This window comes from Coptis chinensis, chromosome 6 (assembly GCF_015680905.1).
Source record: "Coptis chinensis isolate HL-2020 chromosome 6, ASM1568090v1, whole genome shotgun sequence".
NCBI lineage: Eukaryota > Viridiplantae > Streptophyta > Magnoliopsida > Ranunculales > Ranunculaceae > Coptis > Coptis chinensis.
The window spans coordinates 38,801,251-38,821,672 of record NC_141461.1 but is presented as its reverse complement, the minus strand read 5'-3'; the positions used below and the strand labels follow the sequence as shown (position 1 = coordinate 38,821,672).

Genomic DNA, 20,422 nt, shown 5'->3' with positions numbered 1-20,422 from the left:
AGTGAGGATGGAGAAGGACGAGGCTTTCGTTTCTTTAGGGGAGGAGGACGATAAAAGGGAGCTGAATATTTACCCAAAGTGTGCAAGGAAGCGGTCGGGTTAGTAAGGGGTTCCGTGAGAGGGATCTATCGAAGGACTTCAAAATTGAGAAGAGCCCAAACGGAGTTGCTTTCGAAGATTGCAGACTTCGGGCCGACGTAGAACCGGATTTGGAGTCGGACTTCCAACCCCGCACGGGGAGAAAAATAGAGACAAGGATGAGTCCGCAAAGTATAAGTCAACATAAGAAAAAGAGGCAATAAAGTGAACTTCCCCGAGGCGTGAAGGTGAGATGGTTGAGAGTCACTTCCGGTGGAACCTCCATGGACAACGAAATTACCGTAAACATACGTAGGGAGGGTAGTGATGCCAAGTTTTGTCGAGGTGGTGAGTTTGAGAATTTTGTTTCGAGGCGGACAATAAAAAGAATGGTATCCCACACTCACATTTGGTACTTTTGCGTATATAATAATGAGAATTGCCAAGGACTGGGGGCTCGTGGTGGAGGTTATAATAGTTCGCGGCATACATGATCGCAGAAAATTGCCGATACCCTGGCAAGGGGAATGTTGAAATGGTTGCATACGCCTACGTCTAGTCGGGACGAAAGGCTGGCGCTTGGCGACCTCGATACAATTTTTTGTGACCACAAGGCATCCCGGTTTTGGGGAACGGATGAGGGAAATGAGTCACGTCGGCACATTTCGAGGAGGATGTCATTTGGGATGCCATAGCCAACCCTAATCGCTTCCAAATTAGGTCGACGCGGGGGTGGGGAGGCGGTGGAAGCTTGAAAGGTGGTGGAGGGCCGGGGGGATCTGTGGGATCGGCGGAGGAGAAGACTCCCGCACGTCACCGCGAGGAAGTCGGACCGTCGGAGTGAGAATCCGACATGGGAGGGAGCTAAGGAATATGAACAGTTTACAAGTCAAATGTGAAAAGTAAGGAGAGAAGATTACCAACTTTGGTGCCAATCCAGAAAAAAAGGCTTAACGTTGGAGAGGGCGAGGTGTGTAGAATGGAGGAGCGTGAGGAAAACTAGAAGAGGGATGAGGGTGAATGTAAACAGGAGCGGCAGTAGCTGAGAAGAAAAGAGGAAGGTGTAAAAATGGCGACTGATAACGAAGAAGGTGAAGGGTGAGAAAAGAATGAGAAGGAAAGAAGGAATAAGTAGAAGTGGAAGCGTGGAGGGGTAAAAGGGGAAAGAACTAGGAGCGAAAATCAAGAGGCCGCCAGTTGAACCAGGGGAAAGGTGACACGTGGAGGGGCAAGAACCGAGGCGACGCAGACCAAACACGCGGGGGACACGTGCGTCAACAATAGAAAGGCGTGCAGCCAAATTTACGGAAAAGGGCAGATTATTTGGGTTCTCGAGTCCACGAACATTCGGGTGGTCCGCGAACTCGAGAGGGGGCATTGTAGCGACACAGTTTATGATGGCCGCGGGTCTGGCGGATGAGGGAGCGGGAAGAGAGAGGTGTGGGATGTGGGATGGCGTGCTACGAGGCGATGAAGGCAGAGAAGCCAAGTATGGAGGCCGAAAGTATCGAGAGGACAGATAGGGGAGAACATGGCGAAAGGCTAGCCTGACATGGAATAGGACCATCTGGGCACGTGCATAGCAGGGGAAGGGTGAAACCCTAACGTCGCACGAGAACTCAACACTTGGCAGTCCAGAGGCCGTAAGATGAGGGGACAGCTGGAGGGCCCAAGAAGGAGGAGGGTCATTATAAATAGAATAGTAGAGGAGGAGAAGAGTTAGGTCACAACAGACACTTCTTAAACAATGTCTGAGTATTTTTGTCTTACTTACTGTTTAATTATCTCAAACATCCCTTCTAAGTTATAAAACACATAAAGCTCGTGCAAACTTCTCAATTACAATGAATCATGACAAAGTTATTTTAGTTATGCCATGTTCAAGGAACTAATCTCATTATGTTGTAGAAACTTATATTCAATTAGCACTTAAACTGAAAGTCTGGAACCATATATCACTTCCGCTCGACAAGACAAAATTTATTCAGAGTTCCTCTAACTCATGTGCAGCTCTGTGGTATTAAGAAATTGAATCAGTATTAGCAACAGGACTATCGGCTATAAACGAACTTAACTACCAGATCACAAAAATAAGGAGAATCCAAACAAGCCGTGTCTGCAGTAGATTAGCCTAGTTAACTAGGTATAATGTTCGTTTCTTTATATCCTTAATGCTCCTTATTTACATGGGCCTGTAAATGGCCCCTCCCTTTGTAGTTTGTACTAAAATCCACTGAAAATGGCCTTCCTTTCCAGCTGAGTAAGTACAACTGTGCCTTTGGATACCAACTTACCATTGATAATATTATACCCTGAACCCTGAAGTAGGTCATGAGCATCAATTAAAAGCCCCACAAATATTCCCGAAATCTTTCATTTTCTTTAGTTTAACATATTTTGCATTTTTGCAGAACATAAAGATTTTAGATAGACAGGATATACCTCAAGTCCTCAACTGTACAGTGATAAATAGATGATATATAATGTAGTACATGGAGTTGGATTGTTACTGTGCTTTTACGTAAGACCCTGGTCTTAAATTTCAATGGTCCACGAAAGGTCCACAAATAAATTTGCATACATCGTTGGAAATTTGAAATGTCCGATCCAAAAATTCAATCATACTATGGTCTATCAGTCTATTTATGCTAAGAGATACATGACATTCCAAGAGTTTTCCAAAAAGTACTAAAATTCCAAAAAGTAAGGTATATCATAAATTGATGACAATATGCATAGTTGCATACGATCATAATTCATAGGAGTGAGCTATCAAGAATTGGTTTAAGGATGTAAAGTAAGGAAACCTGACTTGAGTTGAGAGCATGGAGTCTCCTTCTCAAAGCTAAAAAGAACAATTAAATATCAAAGACAGATAAATAAAGGAAAGAATCCCAATCTTAAGTTGGTCGCTTTCGGGGTTTGGAGTTATTTATGTGATTCTGGAAATCTGACCCTTAAATCCTAACTACTGCTTCCCAAATTTGATTAATCTAATGACGTTAAGGAGGCCACAAAAATTGTTTCAGGGTCCCGTAGTCCATAACTAAGTCACGCTCATTTCAAAATGGTGGGCCAATAAGCTAAAAGGTCGAATATATATAATCTGTATTTATAGTTGATTCATTTCCATTATCAAAGTTCGGTTTAGATTTTGATGAGGACATGATCTTAATACTTTGATTAATCTGTATTAAGGACTAGAACAGAAAATTAACTCTGATGGTCTGTATTAAGATTGATTAATCTGTATTAAGATTTGATGGTCTGTGTCACCTGAAAGTCTGATACAAAATTTCATGCACATGTTAGTGAGGAACAAAACATAATTTTAGTGATAATCAGTTGTTTAAACATGGTAGACTTGGCTTAAATTATCATTAGAAATTAGACTAAAACTGGAGCCAGTACTGAATATATTCGATAACGACCATATAGGGTGCACGAACTTGAATTACATTTAATCATAATAAACCCTAAAATTACAATAATTATCAATACATTTGGGTGCCAATTATAAATGACATTATCAATTTAATTATTTAATGAATAATTGTGTTAGATAGTTTATCTCTACGTTGATGGTTGATCATATTGAGGTTCATATGAATCGATTGCTAGTCAATATCTGTTGAAGACTTGAAGTGCAAACCCTTTTGTTTTGTTTTAAAATATTTATTTATTTATTTTGTACAGACAAAATGTATCTGCTGATAGCCTTAATATGTCACTTAAATTCAAGCCAAAATAGATAGAAATAGGTAGGTTTGAAATTCTCCCAAAACCTGAGCTGGCATAAACACACTTGGGACACTACACCATAACAGTTGAAAAAAGACATCAAAGAGCCGTCGTTTTTTAAAAAAAAACGGTGACCCATTTTTTTAGCAGTCGTTTTTTTTTTATTTCACACTAAAGGTGCGTCGTTTATCAAATTTTCATATTTTTTTTTAAAACGTTGAATGAGCTAAAAGAAGCCCATTCTACAGAGAGAAAACCAAACAAAATGGACATTTCTTTCTAAACAGACCCATCTTCATACAACAATAACAACGGAAGCCAAATATAAGTAAATTCAAATTATTTTCCATTTCCACACCTACTAAATAATACAGTCATACCACTAAACAAAATTCTAAACTTAAAATTTCAATTCATACACTTCCAATTATCTAAATTGTACAAAAATCTAAATACTCTAAAAATCTCATGCAGAGAACTTTCAATTTAACTTCGAAGTGAGATTTCAACATGAGGTTCTAATGAACCTGAATTTAAGCCTATAGCAAATATCTCCTTCTAAACATAACTGCCCACGGTCATGTCAATCACTGACAAAGAATGCTCCTTCTAAAGATGTGACAAGTTGAGGGCTTAAAGAAGACTTCAGCCTTCCAACACAGCAATTACGAACCACTTCAGCTAATCCTTAGTCCCACAAAGAAAGCGGCTAATCCTCAATACATTCATTTTGCTTGTCAAAAGCCATAAAAACAGTTATCTTGCATATTGGCCATAGACTATGATTTCTTCAGTATCTTGTCAAAATGAATCTAATTGTCTCAACAAGATTAGTAAATATATAATGGCGTCAAGATGGCTCGATTTTCCTTTATTCCTACTACGTACAATTTTAGTCAAGATGGCTCATTATGCAACTTTATTCCTTTATTCATTTTCCACCTAACCCAAACACCATTAAGGAAAGAATGAAACAAAGCGTGGGGAAACTTGCATAATGACGGGGTAAATTATGGGAGAAACGGCGACAACAAAAGCACTATATACAAAGTAATCTTGAAAAGAGTCCGAACTCGAACTCGAACACTAAACAACAAAATGAAGAGAACCCAACTAAATGAATGTTCTTCGTTTCGCTACCAAAGCAAACAAACAGTTTATTTAAACAATACATAATATTGGTCCATGAAAGAAGGCTAAACCCTGGACTTTATCAGCTCCTCCCTAATTTAGTGTCGTCACATCGAAGTTAAACCGACCATATATATCGTGTAATACTGATCAAGATCCAAATAAATTTGCATTGTTTTCGTATAAGGCGCACTTACTTAATATAAAAGCACAACATATGCATATTTCTTTCAGTTTTTTATCCCCTCCCATGTCCAACCTCTAAAATTTAGTCATTCAGATATATAAAGCAAGCCACATTGATTTCAGACCAACATAACCTTAAAATCTCAAATCTCATGACGGTTTGATGCAAATATATACAAGATTTCTTATTATTGAATTCAGACTAGCTGGTCAAACTCAAAGGTGAACAACTTGAGAAAGATGCGCAATGTTCTCTCTTCTTTATCTGACTAAGAGATGAGATAGGTTAATCATAAGGATTTTGTACATTGTCAGCCACTTTCTTTAGTAAACATTTTTCTACTCTGTCCAATGCCCCCCTAGAAAATTTCTAGCGGAAAAATGGTACTTATTTTTCCTCATCAATACCAAAAATTTGCAAAGATAAACCAAAGAAAGAAACAAATGAAACATTGTTGGTAACAACAGTAGCTTTCTCTAGCCAAACATACACACATAAACAACAATAGCCAAACATACACACATGATAACAAGAATGGAAGCATCAAGTTAGTAAGCTAAACATGCAAAGGTTAATCAAATGAGAGCTGAAGTGCTAATTGCTAAACCATATCATCATTTCACTTAAACTAAAAAATAAATTAAATTAAATATCATCATTTCACTTACAACTGTACTGTCATTCAACTTCAGAAATCAGACAAGAAATTGTGCTTACCAGCCAGGTTCCCCCTTTCAAGTATGACTGGGTCATTGGTTTAACAAAACTAGGACAACCATTTTCAAGTTTCGACTTCAAGTCCTCGACTCTTTCCATCACGGGGTTGACCCTAGAATCAATCAACTGTTTCTATCACATGGTTGACCCTAGATTCCTCTAAATACTCTCTCTCTGTTGACAATCCGATTTGATAAATTAAGTACATTACACATTATATCCCATCGGACAATCTTCTAAATACATATACGTAACCACAAACCTCGTAGGACTTTCTTCGATAACGGTGGGATCCCTGAAAAATGAACATTTGGGGGTAAGTGAACTTCAAAATGCAATGTGGATATAAAGGGAGTAACTTGGGTCGAAGAGAAAATGACTCACTTTTGTATCTTTGGAGTTGCCAATTTAGTAATCTTGGATGATCTTCTTTCTCCGATAATTGCTCTTGGAGTCGGCTTTCCTTTCATTATACACCGGTTGGCAATTTAGCCCTAGTCTTTTCTTAGATATCTTGGAGTTGGCAATTCAACAATACGAGATGATCTTCTTGGTTCAAGAGTGAGTCATTTCTTTTTGCGAGAAGGTCGAGGTCTCACCTGCTTCCTCTGTTATCCAATTAGAAGATTGAAAAACAAAATAACAGGTAATGGAGCAGTGTGAAAAGGAAGAATTACCGGCTTTTTAGAGGCGTCACGAACATCTTGAGCAAGTTTAACAAGGCTGATTTCCTACATTCTTTTCTTGTTTTCCTCTATTCTTTGCTTACATATATCTTCATATGATGTTTTCTTATCTTTCTCTATTTTCTTCACTTAACTTTAAGACATTGTCAGAAAACCAGTAACTCAAAATTTCAAATCAAAGCCTAAAAACCCATATGAAGTACAAATCGACGAAAAAAAGATTGAAGTTTTAAATAACAAACAACAACAAAAACGTACCCAGCTCTCGAGAATGGAGTGTTCTTCTTGGAGTTGGTCACTTGGTTGTTGAAGAGAGTTATAGAGTGAGAGTGAGAGAATTGTTTGGTGAGTGGGTTAAGCACCAAATTTAGAAAAGAATTTGAATTTGAATTTAGCAGACCTTACAATTTTGGTAAATGTGAGTTCCAAACTAGTTACAATTATCTCAGGAGCAAGCAATAAGATATAAAATCAAAATAAACTATAACTTCTATGTTTCATAAAGAATGAGGGTGAAAGTAAACTATAACTTCTATAATGTGAAAGTAAACCATAACTTCTATGTTTCATAAAGAATCAAAATTATCATGTGAATCGAGTCAAGCAAATTTGGCGGGTGAGCCTACGCCGTCAGTAGTGTCGGATCAAAGCCCAAATAGCAACAAGTTACTACATAGTTACATAATAAAATTAAGCGTAGTAAAGCATCAACAACCAAATAACTCAAATCAAAATCAACAATCTAGGGTTTCTAATTCGATTTAACAACCGCAACAATCATAAACAATGAGTGAACTAGATTTTGAGAAGAAAAATTACCTTTCTTTTCCATTGTCGATTCACTGTTGAATAATCACGCTTTGCAAAAGGATCAGTAAATCTCCATTGTCGAATTTGAGGATCATCAAATCTCCATTATCAATTTGAGTAGAATCGCCAGAGAGAAAGAGAGTGGAGGCCTATTTTTTTTTTTTTTTTTTTTTTTTTTTTTTTTTTTTTGAGAAATAAGAAAAAATATTTTTTTTTGGTTTTTTTTTCCTTTTTTGATAGGCCACTCCGACGCTCTTCCACGACGTACGTGGTGCGTGCGAGCAAATGACAAAAATAAGGCGTCGGTATCTTTGTCTTTTTCTAATGAATATGGTGTAGTGAGATGTCTAGCTGTTTTTGAAAATTTAGAAGAAATGGATGAGGTAGGGCAGAGTGGCACATGCTAGGTAGGTTTATTTTGCAAAAGATCTAATTTATAATGTTTGGCTGGAACTTGGAAGAGAAAAAAGACCAAAGCATAAAAGATTGAGAACTCCCTGAACCAACATTAGTGGAACACTGGAACCAGCAGACCTGAGAGTTTAAGGAGAACCACTTTAATTTCACCATTCAATTTGGAAACCCCACGTGATTGGGTTTGTTGCTTGGCCCTTTTCGTGCAATACATTGCACAGACCACAGTAGCAAGTTAGCAACCACACTCAGACCATTCGTTTCATCTTTCCAATTAGCTTTTAGTTTTCAAGATTATATTAAATTGCTCCTTTTTATGTTAATTTGCTATAACATTCCTCCCCTGATTTGAGCTGGAATTACGATTGCATGTTGCTTTAGTTTTCGTTCATACTTCATACTGCTATTACATGGATTTTGTTTTTAAAAGAATTAATTTCGTGAAGGAAAAGTGTTTTGGGGTGGTTTTGATACATGATGCATGGCATATTTCCATGATTCTATCCAGAATTCCAGATGCATTTGAGGTAGAAGAGGGAGTTTTCTCTGATTATGTTAAAATTATCGAGGCTTTAGTTACGTGTAAGATTTATCGTAACTTAATTTTGAAATATCTATGAATTGAATTACATTTAATAAGGTCATTGCGTGGAGAGCATATTTAATAAATATTTTGTATGCTGACTTAGAAGCAACAATGTTTTGATCTAAGTTTCCATCAAGGTAGTAAGTAAGGTCGTAGGAAACTGGCCCAGACGACCCCAGCCAAAGTTCTCCGCGCAATGTTTTCAATATTATTGTATTGACCGTAAAACTATCTTTTCTACAAGCTCTTATTTTCTCTTTCTCTCTCTCTTTCTTTCTTTCACCCCAGCGGCCTCCACTTTTCCTCATCTTCTCCTTTTTATATTCTCCCCCCTCTCATCTGGACCGCCCCCCACTTGCATTCATCCCTCGACTCCCCCCACCGCCACCGTACACGCCACCCGTGGACTAGGGTTTCGCGGCCTTGATTCGCTGCTCCTCATTGTCCCGCTTATGCTGCCTCCTATCCCTTACAACGCGGACTTGGTCCAATTTTGCTACATCGTGCCACTACAAATGCCCCTTCTTGACTCCGAAGTCCCGCTAAAAGATCCGGGGTCGAGAACCCTCACTGTTATTCTCTTTCCACCGCCCATACTCTTTTTTCTTGGTTTGCGTGTGGACTAGACTGCAATCATCACGCGCGTTTTTAGCCGTCCCTCGTTCTTTGTGCTGCCACGTGTCTCACATTGGCTGGTCTACCCAACTGACTCCTCGAGCTCCACAACCCCAGTAATTACATTTTTACCCCTTCACTATTTAAACCCTCTTCCCTCTCCCTCTTCCTCATTTCGCTTTCCCTCTCCCTTTTTTCTCCACTGCTCTCCCCTTCACTCTTTTCCGATCAATCTCCGTTTGTGTGCGCTCTACTGGTTTCTTGGCGGTTCTCCACTCCTTCCGGACCTCTACTCGGGCATAACCACTCTCCTTGCTCCCTTTGGTACGTTTTCTAGGCTTGCGTGCTTTGTTTTTGTTCAAGCTAAATAGTAGGCTCTTCCCATTCTCTGCGTCTGTCTCATTGTTTTTCCGATGTCGGGCTCTAACTCTGGCGATTCTTCCACTTCCCGTTCACCCCAAGTAGCGTCTCCGCCTCCCACTGCCACTACAGTGGCCCCCTCCACCTCCGTGCGCCCAGCCTCTTTGCTACCTCCACCCTCACGATGCCGCCGCCCCAATTTAGACGCTATTAGGGCTGCTTATGGCATTCCAGCCAACATAACTCTAGAACACGTGCCATCCATCACACACTACCCTCACCTGGTTCCCCGTTGTCCCGGTCACTTCGTGATCACGGTGGGTCAAATTATTGTCGGTCTACGGCTGCCCCTCACTCTCTTGGATGTCTAGGTGTGTAACCATTTCAACATCCCCCCCTCCCAAGGCATAGGAAATTTTTGGAGGACTATGTATGCGCAAATGCTTACAATAGAACCGGCGAGCCCAAAATCACCAGCCGCGACATCTTCTCCCACTACTTCCTTAAGAAAAGCACCAAAGACGTCGGTGTGGAATACCAGTCTTTTTGTGTACGCCCTCAGAAGCTACCCCTCTTTCTTTGTATTACATCCTCAGACAAAGTGTGTCACCATTACCCTTTATATGTATCAGGATAAAAAACATTACCCTTTATATGTATCAGGACAATTTTTGTCTGCGGACCTTCCTTCCGATTTAAATCTTAACCATCTCGCCTTCATCATCCGTGGTGAGTATCCTTGTCTTTCTCTTCTTTCTTATTGCATTGTTACCGTTATGCTCTAACTAGCTGTTCTTCTCTGTGTTGTAGGTTGGCGGCCAGACTCCAAATCACAATTCTACTTCGGCATCTCTTGTCCCATTTTCCAAAGACTCCGCGACCTCGGACCCGCTCAAGCCAGTCACTTAGGCATCCACCCTACCACCTCCACCCCGCTGTTGCAAATTCCTAGTCTACAAACCTTCCGTGGCTTCTCAGCTCCCTTTTACCGCCCTCCCCCTCCTAAAGAGCGAAAACCCAGAGCCTCTCCGCCTACCAGAAAAAGATCTCACATTTCGTCCTCCCACCGCCGTCGTCCTCGCACCTCCTCTCAATCCCTAAGATATCGAGACTCTCCCGCCACCTCCGCTCCCGAAAACATCCCCTCCTACCGCTCCATTTCCAACTGGGACGACCAGTATACTTCTCCTAACTCCCCCACCGACGGCATAAACGTCCATAAACAGAAGCTTTTTGACAGCGACTCTGAGGACGATGAGGTGACAGAGGTTTCCCCAACCGAGGGGATGGCTCCTACCGAAATGCCCCCGTCTAAGAGACAGCGGACATCAGCCTCTGCAGGGTCAGTCCCTGCAGTTCCGTGGACCTCTGAGTCTAAAGCACCTGCCCCCATCACCTTGTCACTTCCATCTGTAGTCTCTTCTCCATGCGCCCGCCGGCCTGGCAAAGAATCGGTTCCACCGACAGCTTCGGTTCCTGAATCGGCCTCTGCAGAAGACTTATGTCCTATCTTTAACGTGCGCAACCGCCGAGTATCCACAGCTGACTCCGCCCTAGACAATGCGACGGTAGCCTCTTCCCTGTTTTACAACGCCCATTTGCCCAGGGACATCGCCTATGTCGATGGGGGTTCATTTGATACCCACCGCACCTCTTTTTATACTAACTGGGCACGGGTATGCCCCTTTTTTTTTTTTTTTTTTTTTACCTCTCTATTTCTATTTCTAGGTGAGCTTGGACATTTCTTTCATGATTCGCGGTCTTCTCAGCACCAAGAACAAGTTGGCTGCCTTGGAGAAGGAGGTCAATGACCCTTCTGGTCTAAAAGCTACCTACACAGGGCTTCAATCCGATCTAGCCGTTGCTAACTTGGCCAAACTCAAGGCCCATGATGAACTGCAGTTCGCGGAATCTTCTCATCAGAACTACATGGATACGGTCAATGACCGTCTGAGTCGCCAGCGGGAAATGCTCCTTGAACAACATCAGCTCAACCTATCTGCCTTAGCCCAACAACACCAAGCTGCCATCAACACCCTTACTCAAGAACAGAAAGCTGCTACCACCGCCCTACTTCAGCAACACCAAGATGACATGGCTATTCTTCACGAACGCTTCAAGCTCCTTGCTGATAAAAGGGTAACCAAGAAGATCCAGGAAGAGTTTGCCCGACTCACCCAGGAAGGACGGATTCTGCCTGAAAAGCCCTACACCCCAACAGCAGCCCCCTCCGAAGACGCCCAGGAAGAAGTAGCTGCCACCGAGATCCTTCCCCGCTCCCCAGTGCATGAAGAGAGTTCCAACCCTGTCGCGGCTACCGAAGAGGCCCTTACCGAGACCCTGGAGAACGTTACCACAGCAACCATCACCGCACCTTCTGAAGAAGTTTCTGATGTCCTACTTTCCACCGACTCTCCCTCCGAGAAGCACTAAAAATACTTTATGTCTTTCGCACTTTTTTGTAATAAGTCACTTTATCCCATCTGGGTCACTGGTTGCAGTACATTTGTTATGTTTATGTTTGAATATTAATCTCTTTCATGTGATGTTTGGTTTTGCTTGGCATATTTGTCATCTCTTCTTCTGTGGTTTGGTCTCTTTACCTTACTCCAATGTAGCCATTGCCCTGTATTAATTTGTCTCAATGTTTGGCTATTCCATCAACTGTAAGGCAGTCTCCATGCTCGTTCCTCCTGCTATTTTTATGATAGTTGAGTATATCTGCGAAGGACTCCAACTCCCCGCTATCTCTCTCCATGTTTGGGCCTAATTCCCCACATGATATTAGCATCCCTAATCTGCGAAAGGCTCACCCCGCTCCGTAGACTCTATCCTCTCGTCAGCGAAGGGCTCCTCCCCTCCGCTGTCTCCCTCCACGCTGGGACTTCCTGTCCCATGTGCGATTTGCATCTCTCCCCTGCAGAGGGCTCATCCCACTCAGCGGGTTCTACAGCCTCAGTAAGTCCCTTGAGGCAACTCATCTTGCCCCTGGCTCATCTCTAACCTCGTATCAGCGAAGGACTCATCCCTTCTGCTGTCTCTCTCTCCATCCTTGGGCTTTATGCCCCACGTATTATTTGCGCCTCTCACCCCGTTCCGCGGGTTTCATAGCTTTCGAAAATTACTGGGGACTCGCCTTGCCCCAGGTCCAATCCCGACCTTGTCTCAGCGAAGGGCTCATCCCTCCACTATCTCATTGGTCATTCCATGTCTCGTTTTTATTTTGGACTCCTATATTTATAAACGATGATCTCTTCTCAAAAGTGTTGTTGCATTATATATTTACATACAGCCACAGATTCAGGCATTAGATTTCTATTACATTCAAGTGTGATTTTTTTTTAACATTCTCACATTCCACGACTTCTTTATCAGTTTGCCTTCCTGTGTCCGCAATTTGTAGGTGCCAGCCCCTCCGATATCCACCACCGCATAAGGTCCCTCCCAGTTTGGACTCAGCTTTCCATCTTTCTCTTTCCTGGTACTCGGTGTCACTTGGCGGAGCACCAGGTCACCTATTTGGAACTGCCTTGGCTTGACCCTCCTGTTGTACTTTCTTTGCAACTTTCGGTGGTACTCCTCCAGCCTTATACAGGCAATGTCTCTTCTCTCCTCTGCTAGATTCAGATCCGCTGCTAAGATTCTCCAGTTTGAACCCTCCTCCACGACCTTTGTTCACGTCGTAGCTGGCACCATCTCCGACGGGATCACGGCCTCCACCCCGTAAGCCAATGAAAATGGGGTCTCTTGGGTGGACGACCGAGGTGTGGTCCGGTAGGCCCATAATACATGATTCAGCTTGTCGGCCCACGCCCCCTTCTTATCTTCCAACTTCCTCTTTAGGTTGTTCATGATGGTCTTGTTGGATGACTTCGCCTGTTCGTTGCCCTCGGGGTTGTAAGGGGCCGAGAACCCCTGTCTCACTTTGTAGGCTTGCAAAAACCTGGCCACCTTTGCTCCCGTAAACTGAGTCCCATTGTCTGCTATGATGGTGTACGGCAACCCAAACCTGTAGATAATATTCTCCCATAAAAATTTGATGACTTGAGCTTCCTTCACCTGCTGTAAGGGTACGACTTCAATCTATTTTGTGAAATAATCCGTGGCCGTGAGCATGAACCTCCTTTTACCATTGGCCATGGGCAGCGGTCTCACTATATCCATTGCCCACATAGCAAAAGGCCACGGACTTGAGACATTATGAAGGGGTTCCGCGGGGGCAAATATCAACTGGGCAAATCTCTGACATTTGTCACACCTCTTAGCAAATTCCATAGCATCCCTCTTCATGTGGGGCCAGAAATATCCCCTGTGTTAGTAGCTGATGTGTCGTCGTTCTCTCCGTTGAATGGCTCCCGCAATCCCCCTCGTGTAGTTCTGCCAACACCTCCTGGGATAGTCGCGGACCCAAGCATTTTAGAAGTGGTCCACTTAAGTTTTTCTGATATAACTCTCCTTCCAGTATAACATATCTCCGAGAAGTCTGCTCCCATCTCCTTCTTTCCTTTTTATCCGTGATTTCCTTTCCTGCCAAAAAGTCCTTAATTGGCTCCATCCAACCCTCCTTCTCTTCCGCGACCTCACAAATTTCCATCTCATCCTCTGTGCTCGGTTTCTCCAATCTTCCCACGCGTATTGTTCTTTCCTCTGACCCGGGAATTGCAGCTGCTACATATGCTAGGGCATCGATGTGTCTGTTCTCCCCTCGGCCCAAGTGAAGGAAACATAGTTTTGTGAATTTCGCAGCTCGTTTACGCACCACATCCAAATATCTTGCCATCCTGGGGAATCGGGCGGCGAACCCTCCATTCACTTGACATACCACTAAGTTTGAATCAGAATAGACTGTCAGCTCCTTCACTCCCAAATCCTCGACCATTCTCAATTCTGCGATCACCGCTTCGTACTCTGCCTCATTGCTAAACGCCGCGAACCCAAGTTTCATGGTTTGCTCTATTCTGCTATTATCAGGTGTAACCAACACGACTCCTATGCCATTGCATGCATCAGTAGCCGATCCATCTGTAAACACCCTCCACCCATTCCTCTTATCCCACGGGTCTAGAAGGTTTGGCTCACTTTCCCGTTTCGGTTCCATAATCATTTCCTCTCCCCCGTGGGATCCTCTGCGGAAAACTCTACCAGAAACTCAGTCATCGCCTGCGCCTTCTCCACGGTTCTTATCTGATATTGTATCTCATAGGAACTCAGCATCACTGCCCACTTTAACATTCTACCAGATTTTTCCGTCCTCAGTGCTTGTCTCAGAGGCAAGTTTGTTACCACCACCACCACATACGCTTCAAAGTAGGGTTTCAGCTTTAGGGTTGAAAAAACTAATGCCAAGGCATACCTCTTGATCCTATTATATCGTGTCTTTGCATCTAATAAAGTCTTGCTCTGAAAATATATCAGCTTCTCCACCTTGTCTACCACCCGAACTAGAACCGAGCTGACTGCATACTCTGTGGCCCCCAAGTACAAATACAACTTCTCCCCGGTCTCGGGCTGTGACAGCAAAGGCGCTTTGCCCAAATATTTTTTCAATTCCTGGAATGCCTCCTAACACTCCGCGGTCCATACAAAATCCAGTGTGCTCCTCAACAGTCGGTACAGCGGTCTGCACTTATCAGATGACTTGGAAATGAATCTATTCAGAGCCGCGACCCTTCCTGCTAACCGTTGTACTTCCTTCACATTCTACGGAGATGGCATCTCTACCAGGGACCTTATCTGCTCGGGGTTAGCCTCGATCCCCCTATGAGTAACGATATAGCCCAAAAACTTTCCTATAGTCACCCCGAAAGTACACTTCTCAGGGTTCAGTTTCAAGTTGTATTTACGTAGTATCCCGAAGGTTTCTAGCAACCCCTCTATATGTTCATCTTCTGACATACTTTTCTCCACCATGTCGTCTATATAAATCTCGATTCCCTTCCGAATATTGTTTTCGAACATTTTTTCCCCCAACCGCTGGAAGGTTGCCCCTGCATTTTTCAAACCAAATGGCATCCTCATATAGCAGTAAATACCGCCCTCCACCACAAACGAGGTCTTCTCCTGATCTGGCCTATACATTGCAACCTGATTATACTCCATCGATGTGTCCATGAAGGAAAATATCTTGAACCCGGTCGTCTTGTCCACCAACTCATCTACTCGCGGCATGGGATAGTTGTCCTTTGGGCACTCTAGATTTACATCAGTAAAGTCCACGCACATACGCACTTTCCCATTCTTTTTTGGTATCGCGACTATATTAGATAACCAGTCTGTGAACTCCACCTCTCATATTATCCCCGCCCATTTCAATCTAGCGACCTCTTCCCGGATCCCTTCAGCATATTTTGGCCTAATAATGCGCATTTTTTGCCTCACGGGTTTGGCATTCTCTCTCATATGTAAGTGATGGCATGCGAACTCTAGGTCCAACCGGTAACATCCTTTATTGTCCAAGCGAAGACATCTTTATTATCTGACAAGAACTGTATCAACTTACCCCTCCACTCCTCGGGCAAACTAGATCCTATCGACGTGAACTTCTCCTCTTCCCCTATCCCAATATTCACCACCTCTATCTCATCGAGCGTCTTTGGATCCGCCGTTGTCTCACCCTCACCCTCCCCCTCCCCCGAGGTGCACTGTAATTGTTATGCCAGCCTCTTCCTAGGATTGGAAGCCTCTCCTTCCAATCCGCCGATCAGCCGCTTCACGGTTCCCCGATGACTATTTTTTGTCGTGACCTGATCACCGTAGACCTCGTACATGCCGGTAGGGGTGGGGAATCGTATTACCTGATAATACGTTGATGGGACCACCTTCATCTCGTGAATCCACCGCCTTCCCAAGATTGTATTATATTGCGAAGCCGAATCCACCACCATGAAACGGGCGAAGACTGTCACCGCCCTGTTGTCACGAGCAATAAAAGTTCCCCCATGGGCTCTGTCATACTTCCATTAAATCCATACAAATTAGTTCGCGAAGGACGCAGCTGCTTAGGATCGACTCCCATTTCCTCCAAAGCACCTCTGAACAACAGATCTACCGTACTCCAACAATCAATTAACACCCTTTTCACCATGTAATTCCCCATTGCCACGGTAATGACCAATGCGTCTTCATGTGGTGAGTCCACTGCTCGTAGGTCCGCATTGCTAAACATGATTCTATCTTTTTCTGTTGCTGCCACCACTCTCTGCCATGGCCTATCCGTTCTCTCATTAATCTGCTGGATGCTCGCGGTCCGCCGTATCTTGTCTCTATGAGCGTTATAACTCATAACCTCCCTGCTGTAAATCACGTTGATGGTTCCCAGTATCCTTCCTTGCGGTGGCATGCGTTCCTCATTCCGACCGTCTCTCACAAATTCTCCTATCCTCCCTTTTTCCACCATTCTCTAAACCAACCATTTTAGAGCATAATAGTCATTCGTCTCATGATTCTTTATCTTATGATATGCACAGAAGGGCTTCTCCGGTATCTCCATTGGCAAGGTTCGCGGTCCTTCATACCCCGGTAGATTCTTTATTAAGGGTAAGATCTCACTGAGCGGTTTGTTCAACGGAGTCAGTTCTATCTCACGAAATGGCTTTCTCTCCCTGTACTCTCTTCGGATTCCTTCCCGGCTTCCCTCTGCTCGCGCTCCGTACCCGCGGTATCTCCCACTTTCTTTTTCCGACGTCCTCACTTTCTGGCATTCCCGTTCCTTCTCCAAAGACAACACGGCCTTCCCCGTCCTCTTGGAATCCTTCTGCACAGAATCTTCATATCTTATATACTTTTCCACTCGTGGATACAACTCATGTAGTGTCGCAATCTCATTCTTGGCTACGGATTGATGCACTCCTGTCCCCGGGCGCAAGCCTCTCTCAAAGGCTATCACTGCTGTCCTCTCATCCAAATTTTCAACTTTCAGTGTCTCTGCCTTGAACCGACACAGAAACACCCTAACTGATTCTGTGGATCTTTGTCGCACATTGAATAGAGCCGCGATGTCCACCACCCGCTTTTTCTGATGTATGAAGTGATCTATGAACGTCTGCTCTAACTCCTAGAAATTCTTGATGCTCCCCGCTGGCAGTCTGTAGTACCAATCCAACGCCCCTCTTTTAAGACTAGCCAGGAACATCATACATCGCAGACCATCATACCGAGACTCCTGCCAGAGTGGCATCTGTTGTCGAAAATAATGAATGTGGTCCGCTGGGCCTCCTTTGCCGTCGTACCTCTCGAACCTCGGTTGGGCGAACCGCTTTGGAACCTCTGAAGCCCATATGTCATTTGCTAGCCACCACCTGACTTGTCGTTCCCCCGCGCTCCTTTGTCTGCCGCCGATTTGCCTCCCTATCATTGTCTATTATTTCTTGGACTTGCTCCATTGTCAACCCCGCTACCGGGTTTTCCACTAGATTCGGTCAGGGCTGCTCCTCATCTTCAGATCCCTCATTTTCGGACCCATCGCTTAGCTCTTCCTCGGCTTCCTCCTCCATCTTCTCTCTCTCTCTTTGCAGCTCATCGTTCTCCTCTCTCAGCCTCTCAATCTCTTCTCGCATCAGTCGTGTTTCTTCCGCTGCTCGCCCTTCTTCTAGTTCTTCCCCCTCCTCAATCACCGCTTTCGGCGTCGGTTCATGAACCCTAACCTTCTTTGGCCTACCCACTGCTCTCTTTGGTGCCATTTCTAAGTTGCTTTTCTCTAGTCCCTACAGACGACGCCAAATGTATTGACCCTAAAACTATCTTTTCTACAAGCTCCTCTTTTCTCTTTCTTTTCTCTCTCTCTTTCTTTCTTTCACCCTAGCGGCCTCCACTTTTCCTCCTCATCTTCTCCTTTTTATATTCTCCCCCCTCTCATCTGGACCGCCCACATGTCTGTTCATCCTACGACTCCCCTACCGACCGTACACCTACCACCCCGTGGACTAGGGTTCCGCGGCCTTGATTCGCTGCTCCTCATTGTCCCCGCTATGCTGCCTCCTATCCCCTATAACGCGGACTTGGTCCAATTTTGCTACATCGTGCCACTACACTTATCAAAACAAAAAATAAATAATTTTAATTGTCAAAACATTAATTTTAATTTTATTAAAGTTTAAATTATCCAAAAAAATTTTATCAGCCGAAGGCGCGCGCATGTTGGTGATGAATGCATGAGACACAGGAAGCGTCTATCAATGTTGCATGCATATCACACATTGTAATTTATTAAAACGTGATGGATGCTGGTGGTACATAAAATGTAAGCCTCCAAAGTCCAAACAAATTCTTTGTTGTAAAATTGAGTTTCATGGTGATCGATTATATCATTTATATGTTGGCAGCCACCAACAATTAATGGTTTTATATTGTAATGGTCTCAAAATGGAACATTAGCTTTCAACAGACAGCATCCTGTTCTCAAAAAAATTCCCAATTCCCCGTCTTCGCATAACACAAGCACGCATACCCGCATACTGACACATATACATGACACACATGTCAAAAACACGAGTCCGGTTTGGCTGTCCCAAAAGAAACTATCCTAGCTGTCCAACCAATAAAAATTAAGTATTTTAGGAGGTTAACAAATTTAAATTATGTAAGTTTACTAATATTCAACAAAAGCCCCTCCTATTATCTCATATCTAGCGAGATTTCCTCTTATCTACTATTTATATATTAAAGCAGAGACCTCTCATAGAGGATTTTCTCTCTCTTATGTGGCACTCTAATATGAGAGTTAGTTTTTTCTCTCACCCGACACTATAATATGAAAGATAGTATTTTCTAATAGCCTACAATCACACGTACATTGAATCTCTTTGGAGAGTTTGAGTGTATTTCTAATTCTTATATTTTGAGAGTTTGAGTGTATTTCCAATTCTTATATATTTGATAAAATAAAAAAAAATTGCTAAAAAATAGGTGATTTGTAGAAACTAATTCCCTATTACAAATCATACAATTTTAGTATCTACTAGATTTTGGACCCGTTGTGTGCTGAAAAGGCTTTACAAAATGTCTCACACAAATTTTCGAATTATAATATATTTTTATTGAAAATAAACCGAAATACGTTAATGAATATCGATTATGGTGCATAAGTACTTGGAAACTAAGATATCAAATTGAGATAGCCTCTTCACTTTGTGGTTTAGGATATTAATCCATAATTCTCAAATAGAATTATCTTAAACTCGATCTAGCTTGTATAATAGTTTTCTTAGATTTATGGTGATTTAGCAGTAAATTTTTTAATCAAAATATATTTTTATTGGAAATAAACCGAAATACGTTAATGAGCAGCGATTATGGTGCATAAGTACTTGGAAACGAAGGGATCAAATTGAGATAGCCTCTTCACTCTATGGTTAAGGATATTAATCCGTAATTTTCAAATGGAATTATCTTAAACTCGATCTAGTTAGTATAATAGTTTTATTAGATTTATGATGATTTAGCGGTAAATCATCACCGCTCAGCTTACGTACTAATGTGTGCAAATCACTAAAACAGATTAATTGTTTCCATATCCTCAAATAATACACTACTCCCATTTGAAAAGATTTAACACATGAACGTGTCTTACAAATGGGTGTCGTTATATTAAATTATTCTAAAAAATATTAGCAACTGTGCATAGCTATGAGATATGAAAATTATATTAATTACTCATTTAAATTTCTTGTACCACTCTCTATAAAAAGGAAGCATCAAACCTTGACTTTTTTTTATTGTTAAGTTTAACAATAGAAGTTTGATTGAAATTTTGTGAGAATGCCCAATATGACGAAGATAATATTGAAGCTACTTGAATAGCAAGACATTCTCAATCACATTAAAAGAATTATGATAAACATTACTTAAAATGCAAAACTATATTTGTCAAGACATTTATTCCCCCTACATATAATACAAATATGTTTTAGGATTATTAGTTCAATGCATTTGCATCAAATATCTGATTTCCCATTAATTATTCTTTAAGGTTAGTTTAATGTAGTACGTTGCATCCAGTTTCTAAATTCTCATTAATTATTCTTTGAGGTTAGTTCAATGCAGTTGCATCAAGCTTTCGATTTCCCATTAATTATTATTTGAGGTTAGTTTAGTGCAATT

General features: G+C 42.4%; 1 protein-coding gene across 1 annotated transcript; it reads right to left on the bottom strand.

Annotated features, from left to right (window-relative positions):
- Positions 1 to 13,586: 13,586 nt before the first annotated feature.
- Positions 13,587 to 14,423, bottom strand: LOC147492902 (uncharacterized). The gene has a single exon (XM_086567686.1). The coding sequence runs from the start codon at positions 14,421 to 14,423 to the stop codon at positions 13,587 to 13,589; it is 837 nt and encodes a 278-aa protein (XP_086423812.1).
- Positions 14,424 to 20,422: the final 5,999 nt, after the last annotated feature.

Excerpts from the sequence above, each read along its gene's own strand:
- LOC147492902 (XM_086567686.1), bottom strand. The coding sequence starts at position 14,423 with ATGGAACCGAAACGGGAAAGTGAGCCAAACCTTCTAGACCCGTGGGAT.